This window comes from Lissotriton vulgaris, chromosome 9 (assembly GCF_964263255.1).
Source record: "Lissotriton vulgaris chromosome 9, aLisVul1.2, whole genome shotgun sequence".
NCBI lineage: Eukaryota > Metazoa > Chordata > Amphibia > Caudata > Salamandridae > Lissotriton > Lissotriton vulgaris.
The window spans coordinates 223,568,726-223,589,170 of NC_141697.1; the positions used below are offsets into that span (position 1 = coordinate 223,568,726).

General features: G+C 46.1%; 1 protein-coding gene across 1 annotated transcript in view; it reads left to right on the forward strand.

Moving 5' to 3' along the window:
- The window catches only part of TOGARAM1 (TOG array regulator of axonemal microtubules 1), an 871,068-nt gene that overhangs the window by 360,594 nt on the left and 490,029 nt on the right, over positions 1–20,445 (forward strand). Inside the window, exon 8 of the mRNA XM_086937344.1 lies at positions 19,913–20,077. Coding sequence (XP_086793470.1) covers positions 19,913–20,077 — 165 coding nt within the window. The remainder of the gene's footprint in view (positions 1–19,912; positions 20,078–20,445) is intronic.

Consider the following 20,445-nt stretch of genomic DNA (forward strand, 5'->3'; position numbering starts at 1 on the left):
CTCTGTCTACCGCCCTCTCCCATCTCCCCCAGAGTTCGCAATGGACGCAAAGACCAAGGCTTCATGGTGCCACTTCACCTGCTGCCTCGCTGTACCCAAAGTGATCAGCATGTGCAGCACCGGGTGGGTCATCGGCTCCCCCCATGCCCCACAGCTGTCCAAAGGTATGGACCAAAGTCTCATCCTATAGGAAATGGCCTGGGTGAAGACCACAGCTGTCCATCAGGTCAGTGAACCGGACTAGGGAGCCATCTTGGTAACGGTCACCCACAGTATCCAGTCCTACCACTGTCCATGATGCCAATTGCTCGTCTGTGAACGTAGTCACTGGATCCCTGTAGGGAAACCTGACAAAGGGCAACATAAGAGTATACCACGACCTCCCCCATCTGCGCATGCAGATTTTCCAAGTTTGTAGGGCTGTGAGTCGGAACGTCAATCGATAGGGTGTGGCAACCGTAGGTCTCAGTAATTTGCCTGACAATACTTCAGGGCTATCATTTGGTGCCATGAACCAGGTACCCTCAGCGTTCACGCTCTACCCACTGTGCTAACTATTGCAACTGGGCGGTGAGCATATATAGCTTGAAATCTGGCACTCCCAGGCCGCCCTCAGTCATGGGACGCTGTAACGTCCTCCGGGATATTCCCTCTTATCAGATCTCGCACCAGTGAGTTCAGGAGTCTGAACCATTCTCGGGGCATCAGGGTTGGTAGGTTCACAAAGAAGTATAATAACCGTGGTAGCATGACCATCTTGCTCAGAGATATCCGCACCAAAATGGGCAGCTGCACAGTAAGCCTGAAAGACCCACAGGTTCGGAGAGACTGCAGCGCCCTATCCAAGTTCCCTTCTTTCAAATCTTCCATGGTATGAAAAACGTGTATGCCTAGATATTTGAATGAGTGTGAGGCCCAGTTAATGTCTGCTGGTAGCGTTGCCGGCCTAGGCGTTTGTTCCGACAGCGGGAAGAGTTAAGTCTTTTCTCTTATTGACCCGCCGGCCAGATAGGGCCTCAAGCAGTTCCAAGAGCGCAAGGGCAGCTGCAGTACCTGTGACGTCTGTCCCCAAATAAACAAACAGGTCGTCAGCATACAGGAGATAGTGTATACCCGTCCATCCAACCTGAGACCTATTGCCTCCTCACCCTTTCGAATCAGCTCTGCTAGGGATTCAATCGCCAGGGCAAACAATAAAGGCGAGAGGAGGCACCTTTGTCGGGTTCCTCACAGTATTGGGTACTGCGAGGACATGGTCTTCCCCATCCGGACCCTTTCCGTGGGGGATGAATAAAGAAGTTGCACCCATTTCACCCTCCCCTCCCCCAGGCCCAGCCATATCATAGCCTCAAAAAGGTAATCCAAGCCGCCCGTATCGAAGGCCTTCTCTAAGTCAACCGAAAGTACTGTTGCCAAAGGCATAGATTTCGTCTCTTTCTGAAAAAGAATCAAGAACAGCCCGCGTAAAGTATAGGCTATGTTGCGGGAGTGAATTAAACCATTTTGGTCTAAGTGTGTGATGGTGTGCATTTGCAGGATCAATCTGATTGCCAATATTTTGCTGAGAATCTTGAATCCATGTTGAGCATAGATGGCAGTCTGTACTCTGTTACTGGGTCGCCGGTCTCTGTGGTTTTGGGGAGAGAGATCACCAGTGCACTATCATCGGATTAAGAAAAATCCCCGTGGTGCAGGGATTCTGCATACAGGGTCACTAGTCGTGGCGCCAGTTGGTCCACATATCTTGTATAAAATTCTGCCGGGTGTTTTTCCGGTCGCCTTGTCTGCAATGGCCGCCCGGACTTCTTGCAGGGTCACTGGGCCCCCCAGTTCCTCCTTCACTTGTTCATCTAGCGTCCTGAGCAGCAGTGAGTCTTGGAAGTCCCTGATACTAGAGCGAGAGGCCGCCGTAGAGTCAGTGTACAACTGCTCATAATATGTGCAAAACAGATTATTGATGGTATAACGGTCATATACCCGCTCACCAGTATCTGTCTGGGCTTGTGTGATCGGTGACCCTCTACTTTCAGGTTTAATCAGCCACGCCAACAGGCGACCGGCCTTCCCTTCCTTCTTCTGCACTTTGTCTAGGTTTCCAGCATGTCATTATGAATAGCGTGGGGCTCCTGAAGCCCCGCCGCAGGGGTGGTTTCACCCCACCTGGGCATTATCTAGTTGTCAGATCTTGGACTCCCGATCCAAGAGCTCTTGCCTGATTTCCCGCTACGCGCCAATCGACTGGCCAGGCAGTACCCCCTCACCACCACCTTAAATGCCTCCCATTCCACCAATACCGAGGATGCAGAGTTGGTATTTATCAGGACAAACGCTTCTATAAGTTCACCCAAGGATTCTCGTAAAGGCCCATCTTCCAACATCAGGGGATTCAATCTCCACATTGCGATCCGGGGCTTCTCCCTAGGGGTTGGTGTATCAGTAATAGTGAACTGTGGTCCAAAAGGGTCCTGCCCAAATACTCGGTGCTAAAGTCTGGCGTGCACAGAAAGGTGTCTAACCTTGTGTGTACCTGGTGCATTGTGGAGAAGTATGAATATTCTCTCTCCGATGTGTGGTGCACCCTCCAGATATCATTTAAGCCCCAATGTTCTATCCACCCCGAGACCCCACTGCAACTCTGTGTGTCCGTGTTCCCGGGAGAGGCGGGTGTGAGCGGTCTGCTGTGATATCTGCAATGCAATTAAAGTCACCCCAATCACAGAGAACCCACCAGCTATCTGAGCTGAAAGGGCATTAAGAAACTCAACCAGCTCGTGTTGGGAAAGATAAAATGGGGTACGTTTCGGACCGCATACTAGATGATCTCATCGGCAGTGTTTGGGGTCACCACTGGCAGTTTAACACTACCACTGCGGGACGAGTCCGACCCATAAGTCCCCTTCCTTGATCCAGATCCCTTCTCCAACGATGATCTCCTGCCCTGCATCATGGCTGCCTCAACCTGCAGCCCCTCAGCCCTCTCTTTCTCTGTCTGCGAGTAGCTTGGCTTCTGGGGGATACCTCTCCACTGTCGCTTCCTGAGCCTTTTCCTAAATTCCCAGTCTCTAGGTGGTGTCGCTGTCTTCAGCATTGCAGGTGAGCCTTCTGTAGGCCTCAATCCAGTCCCACGCTGCTTTGGGGTTTTCACAAAAGCACGTCTTTCCATCCACCAGAACTCACACCCGGCCCGGAAACATCAATGAGTATTGGATCCCCTCCTCCTGCAGAGCTTTCTTTACTTCCAAAAAGGAAGTACGACACCTGTGGACCTCCAAATTGTAGTCCAGAAAGAGTGAAACCTTACTGTTTCCGACCACATAAGGCCCCTCGGTATGGGCCTTTGCAGAAGGGTGTCTCGGTCCTTGAAGTGGAGGAGTCTGACCACCACCGGGGGCGGGGCCTCCCTGGGGCCAGCTGTCTGCCAGGTACGCAGTGCACCCTCTCCAGTATGTAGAAGGGTGACAAACTCACCGGCACAACCACCTCTTGGAGCCAGCCCTCCAAGTACTTGATCATATCTTTCCCTCCACTCTTTCAGGCTGTCCCAGGACCCTCTCATTATTCCTTCTATTCCGCCCCTCTGCATCTTCTGCTCTCAGTTCCAACGTGCGGACCCTGCTAGTTAAGTCCCCCATCTGAAGTGTCAGTGCCTGTTGCGCCTGTGCAATTTCCACCAGGGAGGATTCGGTCAGCTTCACCCTATCAGCCAGTTTGGTATGCTCCTCTCTCAGCAGGCCCAGACCCACAGCCACCGTGCTTATGTCCTGGTGAAGTGTTGCCTTCGTATCAGCAATGGCTTCCAGTATTTTGGACAATTGCTGTTGGACCGGAGATTCTGAGGGTTCGCTCCCTGGCTCCTTCTGTGCCTGCTCTTGCACGATTTCCTCTTGTTCCGGGGCGGGCCCCAATTGCTTCACTCTGGGCTTTCCCATTGCAGGTAGGGGATGGTGCCCAACCGAGAGTCTGGTCTGTACCGTTCCCACCCTGGTCTTCCGGGCCTCTGTCCGCCTCTAAATTTCGTTCCCCTTCAATTTGCTATTGCCTCGGTACACCGTATAATCCCACTCTCAGCGGCACTGAGTGCAAGTCCCGCTTCCCTGGGCCACCCACTCTGGGGAACCAAGTCCTCACCTTTGTAGGGGGGCCCTTGGCCCGTCAGCCTCCTCCGATCATGCACTCCTCGCACACCATGCAGTTTTGGGCCCGTAGATTCCGGATTCGGTAGCCTGACCTTTAACTGGGACGAGTGAGAGTGTGCACGCTGGCCCGTTTCTTTTCCACTTCCCACCAGCAAGGTATCATGTCTCAAGCCCGGGCCTCCTCTCGGGGCTTCCCCCGTACCTGTTTCTGGTTCCAGAGGCCCAGTTGATCGTGCCACTTTCATCCGGGCCTGCCGTTTGTCTCGTGGGCCGCCCCTCTTCTGCGTGGCAACTCTGCCATCCGCAGACATCATTAGTTAGCAAGGTACACTTGCCCATTTCCCTTTTCAGCCTACCAATGTTTTGAGATGCCTATTGTAAGGTAGGTTGCAAAATATAGTTGTTGCCTAAGATAAAAAATGAAATTAATGATTTTAGCTTTGAGTAACTGCGGCTGACCGCCCTCTCTCTCCATCCGTCATCCATTATGTGCTGTTTGGTCCTTTGCATGTTGAGATGTACACTACAAGAGTGTCTACATGAATCCCAGGAAACAATAACTTTCCATCCCATCGTGCCAGCCCTGAAATGAGTGGAATTCCCCATTAACTCACCCGAAATTCCTAACTAAAACTCCTCTCTTGCGTTCAGTTGAGGAATGTTTGGTGACCCGAGGTACAGAACGTGACATCTCCCACACTCTATCTCCCACTGCCCCACCTGATAGTTTCTTTTCAGTGTATGGCCCACACTGATAACTCAGATAGAGCCTGCAATGCTAGTCATCTCGGCCTGCGGAAGAGGAATTGTCCCCCAAAGCATTCTCTAGTGCAGTTTGTGCAACTTTTTGCAGCTGATTGACACCTGCTTTCTGTTCTCTGAACTTAGTCTCTACCATGGACCCTGATGACCTCATAGTAGACACGTTTTTTAATTTTTCTTTGCAAGCTTGATGACCAGTACTCACAGTCTAAATATGGCACTGCTCAAATACGTTAAGAGCTATTTGACAGTTTCTTCGGTGTATGCTCTGGTGTTTTGAGTATCGGGTAAACCTGTTGAATCCACCTGAACCACAGTAGGGATTGAGGTGGATAATTACATTTGCGTTGCTTAGAATAAAAACAGGAGCTTCAGAAGACTGTGATTTGCTATCATATCTATCAAGGACAACCTTTGTTTTTTCCATTTAAGCTTCTGAGTTGAGCTCTCATTAAACACATTCGCACAGCCTGAGAAGGATTTTTGAATTTGTGGACCTAAACTAGTTCACTGTCCAGTTTAGGATTGTGGTCTTGTGAAGGTTGATCTTCCATTCCGAAACTAGAGTACTGTTTGATAAACTTCTCAAATTCCCATTTTACATTACCATTTTAGTGAAAAACAAGAAGTTATCTGCATAAAACGCAAGGCATGTTTGATATTCCTAATAGTTTAATCCTTCCAGGTCTGTATTTTCTTTGATCAGTTGTGCTGTAAATTCAGTGAAAAGAGTAAATAGACCTACAAACTTTTGGTTTGTCCTCTTGTAACCTGTATTGTAGGTCCTGCCTCATATATTTAAATACATCACAGTGTACACCCAAATAATAATTACTATGTACAGCAACTCCTTTACTCACCAACTGACACAAGTTGACCTCACCCATTATAATAGGATTAAATCAGAGACGTGGACTCAGGATGGCCGTTGAGACGGGGGTGGGTGGGTGGTGATTAATGTGTACGTTTTCTCTTAAGTTTCAATATTAATATTCTGTGCAAATAAGTGGTTCTTATGTAACCTGAAATGCATATCACATATTTAGGGCCATTTATGTTCATTCATGCATTTGGATTGGTACTATCATTCACATCTAGTTGTACCACACTGTTTGGCTATAATTTCTTTGATTGTCTTCTTTTCTTGTTAAAAATGCAATAAAATGTGTTAAAAATAAATAATGACTAGGTTCGGGAAAAGGGGAAACAACAACAATCAATAATACATTTCCTGCTCAACCTTTCATACTTATTGTACACAAGTAGTGTATGTAAGTTATGTATGAATGAGCAGTGAGTGGGGAAATATTTTGTTGTAATGTATTGTTGTTTTCACATTGTACTTCTACTTATTGTAGTATTGCTTGTTAAATTTATGTACGAGTTTTTAAGCACTTTATTTTATAAAAAACAATTCATATAAAATTTAAATAATATTAATGTGCAAAATTGGTATTAAATAAAGTATGAAAAATGAATTAAAAATTTAAAGGAAAATCTTTTTGGGTCACTTCAGGTTGGATTGATTCCAAAGATCAAGATAGATAGGATGAGCAGGAAGTTTATTGCCTGGCTCGTATTTTACCACGGTCCAGCACGTGGATCCCTTAATGATGCTGGAATGAACTATAGTTGTTTTCTTTAACAACACATTTTAATAGAGTCTTCATGTGTTTTAGATGGTATGTTGGTCTGCATAATCCACATAGTAAAGTGTTTTTGCTCGACTTTAAAATTATCACAACACTGTCTCAATCAGATGGCAAATTGGTTTACTACTAGATTATACTAAGGTTATAGAAATTTGCCTAGCCTACGAGAAGGTAAGATTCTATTAAGGACGCGGAGGCGAGGATTATGCTCACTTCTCTCTTTGCTTTATTAACAAATTCAGCACAACAGCTCAGCCCAATGAAACCAAAACTACATTTCCCATAACCAGGGAGAAAAAAAACGTCATCTTTTTAATTCCTTTAACACTGTCCATAATACTTCAGGGCATATTAGACGTCGCCACTTCTTGCTCGCCCTCTTTCTTCGCTGGAGGATCACCCTCGCATTCAACCAGACTGCTTCTGATTCTCGTTTCCTGAAAGAAAATACAACAGTCACTTGTACGTTCTACAACCTGAGAAGGCCACTAAAAGTACATTCTTAGAACTTGTGAAAGATCTGAACATGGTCAATAGACAAATAGCAAAAAGCAACATTCTGTGCAATCAATCAAATCTTAACCATCAAAGATCGAAAAGATCACTTACGACAATACGGGGCGGGAACAGGAAACTACGTGCTTGCGGGGAGGGATAATCCTCGCCTCCGCGTCCTTAATAGAATTGAAACTTACCTTCTCGTAGGCTAGGCAAATTTCTATTCTATGTCAGGACCGGAGGCGAGGATTATGCTCCTTCAAAGTTTATCGACAACCACCTGAGCCACATTCAGCAACAGTTTGAAATAAAACCTCTTAAACGTAGAGTCTGAAGACCAGTCTGCCGCTCTCATGAGGTCTTCCAACCGCACTCCTAAACTAAAGGCTTTTGAGGCCATCGCTCCTCTAGCTGAATGTGCACCAAACGCCCTTGTGTTAATGCCCGCCTCCTGCATGATCCAACGCACCCAGCAAGCAATAGTGGGAGAGGACACTGCTCTGAATGGCTTTTTGAGGGCTATAAGGAGTTGTCGTTCGCCTGGGGGCAGAACTTCCTCCGTGGCTTCCTCATATGCCTTTAGACATTGCACCACACAAAGTTTGGCGTATCTGCAAAAGCAGGATAAGAGAACGTGTGTGTATTAGACTTGGTCCGTCTACTCACCGTAAAAGTAACTCGCTCGGGAGAAAAAACTCTTGCAGTAACGTCCAACGCTCTAACATCCGACACTCTCCCACAAGACACCAAACACAACAACACCGACAATTTGGCTGACAATTCTTAACTAGAAAGAAACCGATTAGGTTGCCAAGACAGCAATAGGTTCAGCACCTGATTCACATCCCACAACACTGAATAACGTGGTTCTGGAGGGAGTGATAACCTGATTCCCCATAGAAGTTAACAAACAAAGGGATGTTCCCCTAGGGGGGTTCCGTCCACAGGTGCATGCCCTGCCGAAATCGCTGAACGAACCGAGTTTATTGACCTATAGGCAAGACCTTTCTGCGCCAGATCTGCCAGATAATTCAGTACGTAAGGCAAATCTGCAACCATGGGATCCACTTCTCGTCGCATACACCAACGTACCCACCGTGTCCATGCAGATCTGCAGCACTTGGACGTGCTGTCTGCCCAAGCCCTGGACAGGAGGAGCTCAGCGTGGCTCGAAAGGCCCGGCAATCTCCAACGTTACCTGTAATCCGCCACGCCATCAACAGGAGGGCACCCTCCTCCACCAGGCGGTGAGGAGCCCCCTCTGGACTCAACAGCAGGCGGGGAGTCGGGCGGAGTGGGATTGGATAATCCCAAGAAAGTTCCAGAAGAACTGGAAACCAGACTTGCGATCTCCAACGCGGTGTTATCAGGACCACCGAGGCAGACTGCCTGCGCACCTGAGCCGCCACACGCGTTATCATTGAGAACTGTGGAAACGCATAGCCGTTCTCTCTACTCCAGTCCTGACTGAAAGCGTCCACTGCTGCCGGTAGGGGATCTGGTCTCCAACTGAAGAACCGGGGTAACTGATGATCCAATCGACAGGCAAACAGGTCGACCGTGAAGGAACCCCAGCTGTCCTGTACGCTCCGAAAGACCTCCGGATCTAGCTTCCAAACACTGGCGTCCCGAAGGTGACGGGAATGCCAGTCCGCCACCGTATTGTCCCATCCGGAAGATACTGCGCCGTGACAGACACCTGATTGGAGAGGCAAAATTCCCAAAACTGCTTGGCCAGGTTCGCCAGAACTCTTGACCTCGTGCTGCCCAGGTGATTGATAAACCTGACCGCCGACACATTGTCCATTTTCAGAAGGACCGAAGCCTGGACCCTGTCCTTGGTCCAACACTGAACCGCGAAGGAGCCCGCCAGGAGCTCCAGGCAATTGATGTGAAGACGTTGCTCTTGTGGAGACCAACTTCAGCCTGTGGAAAACTGCCCACACTGCGCCCCCCAACCAGACCGACTTGCGTCAGAATCTATCACCAAGTCGAGGGCCAAACCGAAGATAGCTCTTCCGTTCCAAGCGTCCATGTGGGACAGCCACCACTCCAATTCCTCTGTTGCCTCGTCTGTAAGCGACACCGCCTGGGAATAGGTGAGGCCTTCCCGAAGGTGATGCGCTTTTAAGCGCTGCAAGGCCCTGTAATGCAACGGGGCCGGAACAATCGCCTGGATAGAGGCTGAGAAGAGACCCACCAAGCGAGCAATCTGTCTCAAAGAAGCCCTCCGCTTGGCCAGGGTCTGGCGGATTTCGTGCCTTATCTTTGCCACCTTCCTGGAGGGCAGCCGGAGCACGGCTGCCACGGAATCTATCTCGAAGCCCAGAAAGACGACCTTCTGGACCCGCGACAGAACGGACTTCTGCTCGTTGATGACGAACCCCAGGTTTTGGAGCAAGTCTACCGTCATCTGTAGTTGGGTCCGCAGCTGCGCCGGACATTGGGCCATAATGAGGACATCGTCCAGGTACTATCAACCTGACCCCTCGAGCCCACAAATATTCGACCACCGGCTTCAGAACCTTGGTGAAGCACCAAGGGGCCGAGGAAAGGCCGAACGGCAGACAACAAAATTCGTATGCTTGACCCCTCCAAAGGAATTGGAGGAACCTCCTGTGTGGAGAAAAAATGGGCACCACCAGGTACGCATCCTTGAAGTCCAGCCTCACCATCCAATCGAGTGGCTGGAGGACATCCCGAAGCAGGTGTATGCCTTCCATTTTGAAGTGTCTGTACACCAGCCACTCGTTGAACTCTCCCAAGTTGATGACTGGACGCGGTCCTCCGTCCGTCTTGTCCACTAAAAAGACATTGCTGACGAACCACGTGGGGTGCAGCTCTGTCCTGCACACCGCTCCCTTCCGGAGCAGGCAAGTCACCTCCTTGTCTACCAAGGCTGCGTCCGACTCGCAGAAAATCAACGGGCTGGGCCTGGCCTTTTGCTGGGGCGTCCCAAGGAACTCTATGTGGAAACCCCTGACCGTCTGAAGCACCCAGGCGCCCCCCGTAAGGGCCTCCCAAGCGGGAAGGAACTGCGCCAGCCTGCCACCCACTCGCAACTGCGCAGCTGGCATAACACTTACCGGCAGTCCCGCCATCTTGGTTCCTGTAGTTTCCCCGTCCCCGGAACTTCTGACCTCTCGTGGGGTAGAAATTAGTGTATCGCTGGTCCGTTTGGTACTGGCCACGTCCAGAGCCTTGCCCCCTTCCCGGGGGCTGTTGATTCTGTCCACGGCCGGGCGGGCGGCTCCTTCCACGACCGGCCCCGCGGACAACCCGAGGGGTGAAAACCCTCTTTATGTTCGCCTGCGCTTTGTCCAGGGAGGTGAACGTGGCCACAAATTTGCCTAGCTCCTTAATAAAAGGTTCTCCGAATAGGCCCCCTTGGGCTGACGCTCCTGCTTCCGAACAAGCCAGGTCGCCCAACTTTGGATCCACCTTAATTAGGAGCGACCTGCGCGTTGAGCCAAGGCGGACAAGACAGCAGGATCAATGAGGGCACTGGAGCCCTGGGCCTCCTCTGCCATGTCCAGGATCTTGGTCATTGGACCGATGGCATCCAGCAGCTTGTCCTGGCATGCCCGCCAGGACCGGTCAATCCCCTTCTTGGGGTCTTGTGATGAATTTGGCTAGGAATGTCGCCATTTTCTCTTCGATCTCCGGCGTTAGGTATACCTTACCGGCCAAAGTGGGGCGTGGGCACTCCGCCCACAATCTACTCCTTGCTTCATTTTCTAATTGTTTTCTAATGCGGGACGCCACGTACAGCGCCGCCTTGTCAGCGGGGACCCACTCTGCTCACCTTGGGTGCACGATGTCATCCGGGTCCAGCATGTCCGAAATGCCCGACTTCGGAGGGTCGGTAGACCCCGAAGGCCTCCACGATCTTGAGGACCCCGCCTCGTCATCCGAGTCATCCGGAGTGCCCCCTTGGTGGGACGGGGGGGGGCTCTGGAGGGGGAGCCTCTGGTGCTGGGGCAGACTCTTGAGACACCACAATGGGAGCGGTATGCTCCAGGAATGCCTGTTTAAGGCGCTCGAAAGTGTCCGAATCGACCCCTTCTACGCACCTCTTCTTGGAAGGGGGGGGGGGGGGGTTCCCCACCGTCCACTGGACCAGCCGGTTCCGCAGGGGACGGGTCTACTTTCGGGTTCATCTTGGCACACAATTGGTTAATCCTATCTGCCAAGCGCTGTTCCATGGGTTTCATTAGGTCCGAAACAGCCCTCCACCTTATTATAAAAACTTTCATCTCACTTCAGGTAAGCGAGGGAGTTTTCCTCCTCATAATAGCCCTGCTCATCAGTGGCGTCCATGATCAACACACTAGCACCGCCACTTGTCCGGGTAACCCCAGAACCAACACCCCACTGAGGTGAATTATATCAAGCTGAGGGACTCAGACCACTTTTGACTGCCCACAGCAGGATTTCTCCGGGACGGTCAACCCCTGGGACACATAATCTCCCCACTACGTTAAAAAGGGGACCCAACTGCCTGCCCAGGTGTCCACGTGGCAGCTACCCTAGGCCACAACAGAAGTACCTACCCGGAGACCGGCCGTGCACAGGAACAATCCCGAAGTGCAGTGCACCACTACCGACCCGCAACGCGGGCGTGAAACAGAAGGGGAACAAAGAAGTACAGACCCAGTACTAGGCTGGGTGATTCGCAGGCAGAACCAAGTTGGGCGCGGACTGAACGGTGACCGGAGAGCATCTGAGGTACCTAACGGCAAAAGCCCGCTCCGGCAACCACGTTGCGTCGCCCCCCCCACAGCGCCCCATGCCGGGCGGAGGACCGCACCGCGGCCCGAGGAGTGGAGCGAATCCGCGTAAGGAGCGCAGACGCGTTCCCGCGGACAACCAGGGAATCTGTGAAAGAAATCACCATTCACATCAAATATGCGCCTCAGAAGGCTCAAATATCATAAAGCCAATCAAAGTGTAAAGACAGAGAAAAAATCACTTATCTCGAGCTGCCGAGCAGTGAAGAAAGAGGGCGAGCAGGAAGTGGCGACGTCTAATATGCCCTGAAGTATTATGGACAGTGTTAAAGGAATTAGAAAGATGACGTTTTTCTTCTCCCTGGTTATGGGGAATGTAGTTTTGGTTTCATTGTGATGAGCTGCTGTTCTGAATTTGTTAATAAAGCGAAGAGAAGTGAGCATAATCCTCGCCTCCGGTCCTGACATAGAATTCAGGTAGCAGTCTACTCTTGGTCATTTCTCATTGTTCAACTTACTTTTTATAATTGTTGTGATACCAGAGGGATAGCCTGTTCTTCTTTGACAAAAACTTGGCACAAAACCTTTCAATCTGTTGAGCCATTATTTGTTTTACTTCAGATTTACGGCTAAAAAGGTTGTCAGTCCTTGAATGTGACATTTCTATTTAGAAAGGAATGTGAATGCAGGTATTTCTCGTTAAATTCCACCTAATTAGTCTGATACTGCTGCATGGAGTAAAACGTACACCCCCTCCCATTCAACCATTGTGTCTGTCTGCTTGTGTGCTCATTTATTTTGAATTGTGTCCAGGTTAAATGATACAAGAAAATTTCTCCAACTTCATATCAGTTGTGCATGGTTTAAATCATCAGAGTCCCTTTGTGAAACTGTCAGGTCCTTGTCTCACTAATACCATTAATTAAATGGTAAACTTTCCGTGTGAATTCTTTTTTTTAAACTCCTTTTATTCGTTTTATTGCTCATCAACCAACAAATGCAATAGTCAAAAAATCGGTAATTTACACTTTAAGCTTGATGCTCAGCGGTATAGTCTCGAGAGTTCCGGAAGTGCTATGTGGAGACGAAGTGTAAGAGGCAGACATCTTCCCCAGATGCTTGGAACACAGTGTTACATGGGCCTCTTGCCCCCACCCGCATCCACCCCTGTAGCCTTAATAGCCCTGATAAGTGCACCAGTTACCACATATTTTCTCCCACTCCAGTCGGCAGCCCATGTCTAGAACACCACCTTTTCTGCCTGCTTACACCAATCCATATCAGGTTCCCAGTCCGTGACCCTAGGGTGTGCTATGCCCCACGCAACCGCTATGGTTTGTTTGGCCACTCCTGCTCCCACTTCCATCTGAATTCTTATTATGAATATTTTAAAGTCTGCTACTTAGAACTTTGACAGGTTTAACATTCTTGTGACACAGCCTACACTATAGGAAAAGTTTTGTAAAGATATAGTAGTTTTTTTCTACCGCCACCCACCTTATTCTTTGTACTGACACTCATTTTGCATTAATTCATGGATGTTAGGTACAAGTGCTTGTTACTCAATGAAAAATAAATTCCTAGGCAATATAATAAAACAGCATTCCTCATAATATAAAGGTTACTAGAAATAGACACTATGTAACGACCAAATTAAAAAAAATCAAAATTTAATGATAAATATTCAAAGCTATTATTAGTCAATCAATACATTATTGAATTAAAAACACACGTTTATTAACACAATCATAATGGGTATAAACCTATGCTAACACATAATATCACTAAGTTAAAAATACAATGTAAAAAAAATAATATTATGGCAAATGAATAATAAGTCTTCGCGTGTTTCGGCGTAAAACAGGCCTTCGTCAGGAATAGTCACACAAAACCTGAAATTGAATTAAAAAAAATACAAAATAACCATACACATGTTGATGATTTTACATTCAACAGAAACAAATATGGTACGTTACACTGCAAGCATCTACTCATGTAAACATAATTTGATTTACCGCTAAATAGTTGAGACCTTCATTGACAATCTTTTATAATAATAAATTAAGAATATGAGAAGGAAGGGAATAAACGAATGAAGAAGATAGTGATTAAAGAACAATGGAGGGAATAAACAAAAGGCCAAAAATCCCACTATAGTTTAAGTAACACCAAAAAAGATGTGATGTGCTTATCTGGATGCTTACTGTATCTAATAAAAGATCGCTATTGAAATATTTGTGGAAAAAGGATGTATCTGATATTGTTCTTCTGTGAATTCAAACCTATAACACAACCAAAATAAATAAACGGAGCACACCACAAATCAGATGGCTAAATGATCTGGATAGGGAACATTATGACATTACCTGGAAAATGATCAGGTCAAAAGGGGAGATCGGCGCCGATATAGCCACCTCAAGGCATCTGAAGCGATTCAAGCGTGAACAGAGGATAAATAGAACAAGTCCTGGATGGCCGATCTAATAAAGGAAAAACTATAGGTATTGGAAAGCTGTCTAATGTTTAAAGTCTAGAAGATAACCGTTAGAGGGCTTGTAACATGTACCTGATATTAGGTTCGCATTGAATCACTGTAAAAGTAATCATAGTGTGCCGCATAGATGGCGGTTAACTAAAAGAAAGGAATGTGTTCCTGTAATAAAAACAGAGAATAATGTAAAAATATATCCCCACTTGTTACTGCCATTTCTTATCACACCCCTCTTCCCATTAGTATTTTTTTAATGAAAATTCTTCTTGATGCATGCTTCTCTGCTTCTTGAAAGGACTGTTTTAGTGGTTGGCTCTGGAGGTTAGGGAAGGATCTATAAGTCATAATCGTTTTTCTACCAGTGTTCCACAATTTTTGACTTGCATCCAACCTGCATCATTCATTGATGTTTTAGAACATACAGTCCATGAAATCCACAATGGCATGTTTTGCACACCTATTGTGGGCAAAACAATAAATACTTCACCTCTGAGAATCATCTCCAACCCATACTTTTGGTACGGTCATTGCTACTGTACTGATCACACTTGGAGATAGAAAAGTGTAGCAGAGAAGCACAAGTAACAGGGAAGTAGAGTAAAAGCGATTCTCCTAATTAAATGGCAAAATATCTGTATTTCATTAAAGACACAGAGGCTAATATTATGCATGATTCCTTTAATGCAAACTCTACACACAACCACTTTGAAGTATTACATCACAAGAAAATTGTTCTAGAACTGAATACAGCTAGACCCTACTAGGCATGCCCACAGTACAATCTGCCCTTTTGAAATGTGGTCCAAAATTCTCTGTAATGTATTACGAACAGTCCAAAAACCATATGGCACAACAGGAAATAAAGAAACTCCTCAAACAACGAAGAACTCTCATTGCAGAACTAAGAAAAGAAGGCACTCAGTTCATAGCGGTTTCCAGGTGATGAAACACGTAGACATGAATTACTGGGAATTATCTGAAATTAAAGAGGAATATTAGAACATCCTCTATTGGTGTAAGACATTCTAAATAAATAGCACATAAACAAATATAATGTATATAATGATCTTGAATTATTAAAATGTTAAATTTTATTAACCTCCTTTAGTTTTGTATTGTTTGGTTTCTTTTTCTTTTTTTAATTATTATTTGGCATTAACCAAATCCCACGACCAACTCCAGGGATGGGAGGGTGGGATAATTTTATCCCCTGTGTCTTTAATGAAATACACATTCTCTTGACATTTAACTAGGAGAATCACTATTTCATTTCAAGACTGGAGGCTACCATTATGCATGTTGGTAGGCCTGTAAAACCACATTCAACCTGTGCTCGATCGTTTTACAGTAATGTTTTGCGAAGGTATTAGAGTTTGACCAATCTACAGCCCTAAGGATGTCCTCTAGTCTTCCACCTTTCTAGAAGGATTGGCTATCCATAGCTCCTCTCATAGAGTGTGCTTGAGACTTCTTACGGTCAACATATGCTATATTCATAGTCCATTTAACCCAGCTTGTTATTGAAGCGGACGTTCTAGCCTTGAAAGGTTTCACAAATACGATGAGTAGTTGCTCATGCAATATGCTACGCACAACTTTTGTAAATGTCAAACCTAGGATAAAAAATTGTGTCGGACATAGTCTTAGTTCTAATAATTTCAAATCTCACTCCAAATGTGTCATATAGTGGGTACGTGAAGCTCAGGATTTCTCAAGCAGCTACCCAGCCCTTCCCGAAAGACCTGACATCTCACTAGATCTCCTGACACTTTGCAGGCAAGAAGGTTGAATATTCCAGTCCAAACCAGAGTGTGTTCTCTTCCCTCTACGTCCCGTAAAGGCTTTTCCCTATTGGTAAAAGCAAGGGAATATTGCAGGCCAATTCTAAGGTAATTGGTAGCCAAGTTTTGGATGGCCAATAGGGAGTTACTAGTAACAGAGAATATTGCTCTTGTCTTACCTACTAGAGAATCCTCTGGATCATTGCAAAGGGGGAAAGGCATAAGCTTGGTCTCCCTTCCAGGGTTGCACGAACACATTGATTGCCTGAGCACCCGAGTCTGGCATCCAGCTGAAGTACTTCAGTTGAATTTCAACCTGCTTACAAAGAGATCCACCTCCAAAGGACCCCATACGTGACAGTCATCTGAAGCAGCTCTCATTCAGCTTCTAGTCGCTTTAGTCTTTCAAGAACCTAAAGTTCCAATCTGCTGCAATATTGTGTTTCCCCTGTGAGTACTCTGCTCTCAAGCTGGTCTTGTGTTCCAGACCGAACATCCATATTCTTTTTGGCAAATCTGACGAGACTGGAGATTTTCTACTCCCCTAACCGATTTATGTATGCCACTGCAGACACATTGTCCATTTTTAACATGACGGTTCTGCCCTGCAGAGAGTTTTTTGAGCTCATTGGAGCATAGAGGCCTGCTCTCAACTCCTGATAATTTATGTGGTGGGACCTCGCCATATAAGACCATAAACCTCCTGTGGCCAGGTTGCCCAGGCATGCACCACAGCCATGAAGGCTTGCATCCGAATCTTATATTCTGGGGAACTCCAACCACCAATCAAATTATAATTTGACATCTTGATCTAGAATCACAGTATCCCCATACCATGATCCTTCTTGTTGAGCTCTCGCTTTCACCCTCTGTAGAGCTCGATAATGTAATGGCCCCAGAAATATTGCTTGAATAGAAGAGGAAAGGAGACCTAGGAGCCTGGCTTGCTCTGTCAAGGTTATAGAGTCCCTTCTCAACACAAATCTGGTCTCCTATCAAATCTTGGTAAGTTTTCTTCTCTGACAACTGAAGAAGGGTCTTTATTGTGTCTATCGAAAAACTAAAAAATCCTAGGGACCTGAAAGGAACCAGAATAGACTTCTCCTTCTTTATTATGAAACTCTCTAGAAGATTTACCACCAATTCCAGATCTTTTAAAATCTGAAAATGATATTGGGACATTACGAGGATATCGTCTAGATAAATAATTATTCTTATACCCCACTCTCTCAGAAAGGAGGCAGCCGCTCTCATTACCTTGGTGAAACACTAAGGAGCTTAGGATAGGCTGAAGGAAAGTGCCTGAAACTTAAAAAGACGGTGATTCCATATGGACTGAAGGTAACCTTGAGAATCCATGTCCATTGGAATGGTGAAGTAGGCATCCTTCATGCCCAACTTCACCAGCCAGCCATTTTCTAATAGAATGTCCCTCAAGAGATGGATGTCCTCCAACTTGAAATGTCTGTGGACTAGGAATCTGTTCATGTCCCTGAGATTCATAACTGGTCTCCGTCCTTAGTCTTTTTTCTCCACAAGGAAGAGAGTACTTATAAAAACTTGGCATTCCCAAGGAACCTCTATGATTGCACCTTTTTGTATCCCAGAGACCACCTCTTCTTCTACCACCTTCTGTTGCTCTAAGGTAAGTTTCAATACTCTTGGGAAAGGGGATTGGACCAGGAACTCTGCCAAATCTATTTTGAAGGCCTTAATGGTTTCCAGGAGCCAATGGTCTTGTGTAATTAATTTCCAAGCATGGGAAAAGAACTTGAGTTGACCCCCCACTTTTACTGTGGAAAATATGTGTAGTGTTCGTACTCACTCTGAAAACTGGATCCTTGTCCTCTGGATCTGAAGCCTCTGGTACGAGTGGTTTGTTGGGGGTAGAAGGACTGTGAGGTACCTGGCTGGTAACCTCTACTGTAGCCTCTTTATCTTAAGTTGGGCCTTTGAGCACCTCGGCCGGTAGTAAGGCTCCTTCTTCCGGCACAGCTAAAAACATTAGTGTTAAAACACCCTTCTCATATTTGTCTGTGCTTTGTCCAAGGCCTTGAACGTACTCACATATTTACCTATTGTTTTAATCATATCCTCTCTGAACAGGAGGCCTTTGGGGTTTTCAGAGAGTTCTTTATCCGCCATGTGTCCTACTTTTAGGTTGATCTTGCTTAGGACAACCCTGCTCTGTTTGGCCTACAACCCTGCATTTGCATTTGCTAAGTGGATAACAGCTCTCTGGCTTCAGCTCCTAAGTAGATTAATACCTACTGGGGTCCCATTAATATGAGCCTCCTCTGCCATGCCAATTATTCTAGCTAGGAGACCTAGGATGTCGAGAAGGCAATCTTGGCAGGCCTTAAGGGATATTTCAATGCTTTTTCTGAGGTCTCTCCCCAGCTCGAATAAAAAGGTGATACGTTCAGGATGCAGGTTTGGTGTCAAGCAGACTTTCTCTTGGATCACTGGTCTAGAGCACTCGGCTCTAAAAAATGTTACGTGCCTCTTTTTTCAGGCGATTTCTTATCCACCTTCTAATAAATCTTCCCACATGATCTTGAGGCCACCATTCAGCACTTTTTGGATGCCTGATGTTATGTGGTGAAAACCTCTCCTGAACAAGGGGATCCATTATCATCCCCTTAGAGGGTTACGATTGTTCTTCCACTGTGAAGAGGCATTCAATGTCCTTAATATCCTGATCCAGGTCTAGGATGTATCCGAGTAATTCTTCACTCTGATGCCCTTCTTCTTCCATGGCAATATTTTCCGCTGTACTCTGAGCACTCAAGATATGTGTGCTGCTCGGACACCTGTATGAGTTGCGCTGTGTTGGACACCCAAGACTTTCAGGGTGTTTTGACCTCCTGATCTGTTTGAGGTGCTTAGACCTCCATTATATGTTGAGGTGCTTAGACCTCCAGTGTGAATTGAGGTGCTTAGACCTCCATTATGCGATGAGGTGCTTAGACCTCCAGTATAAGTTGAAGTGCTTGGACCTCTCAATATGCTCTTGGAAGTTGCCCCCTCAATAGCATTAAATGTATTGTTGTTGTTTTTCCCCTTTCCCACCGCAATCAGACTCTCCCCCTGAGGAGGTCTTCCAAGTCACAATCCTCAACAGAGATTAGGGACCTCCTATTAGACATGACTTGTTGCAAGTTTTCACTCCCTCAAGTGCGCATCTCCTGTTGCATCATTTTTTAAGTAATTCTTCATTAATATTAGGATTGGGGGCGTCAGGGCGATCAGTTTAAGCATCAGAATATATATATATATATATATATATATATATATATATATATATATGTCACTTAATCAAACCAGAAAAACAGTTTAAAGAATAACAGGGGTAAGACTCGTGTAAGCTTTGCCCAATATCAAGATAACCTAGCGCTAAGCTTTTACAATGAATACTAAAAAATCAAAGCGATTATGGCTATGAATAAGGGAGAAGGTTTCCTTAAATTTGAAACCAGTATACAATTCCTAAAAGAAAGACAACAATATAAAGATATTATAGCTAGAAAATTGTAGATACTTATCTGTGTGGAGTCTCATTTAAAAGAGGCAGAATGTACTGTGGGCATGCCTATTAGGGTCTAGCTGTATTCTGTCATGAACAATTTCAAATTGTGATGTAATACTTCAAAGTGGCTGTGTGTGGAGTTTGCAATAAAGGAATAATGCATAATGATAGCCTCCGGTCTTCTAATAAAATTCCTGCAAATTTGAGCATTTGGATGGTTTGGGGGATGCTGTGAGCATTTTAGCTGTGCTTTGTGGTCCTCATCTGTGGTTACATTCAATCTTTGTGGTTAACACCAGGCATTGAAGTTTTTGTTTCAATTCTGTTGCACAGTTATATCAACAAATGACTTGTCAAGTGCCGATGTCAGCGTAGTTGGACAACGTATGAATTATGGGAGTGGAGTTCTGGATTTTGAAGACGACCAGAAAGAGGTCTCGGCCAGCCCACTCAGAGGTCATACAAAAGAGCAACAGAAATGTCCTAAACCTACAAAAGGTTGGTGAGTTTTTCTAGTGATGCAGATTGTGCTTATTTTATCCACCCTCTTTGCATCTTTTCCCTCCCTTCCTGTGGAGTATTACAAGAGAAGAGGACAACGCCTAATACCTTGTACCAGCTCTTTCAGGACTGAATGCAGGAGCAAGTTTGATGACTTTGTTTAAGATTTGACAGAGTTGTGAGCAAAACACTACAGAACGAAACCAATGCTGATTTCTTCCTACAAACATCTAGCAGCACATATGTTTTCACTGTACGTGTAAAATTTCGTGGAGCAGTCTTTTCCTATACAAATAAGAGATTGATAAATAAAAGTATTGCCTCTGTAAAACTACTCTTTTGTATATTTATTTTGGCATAATTTC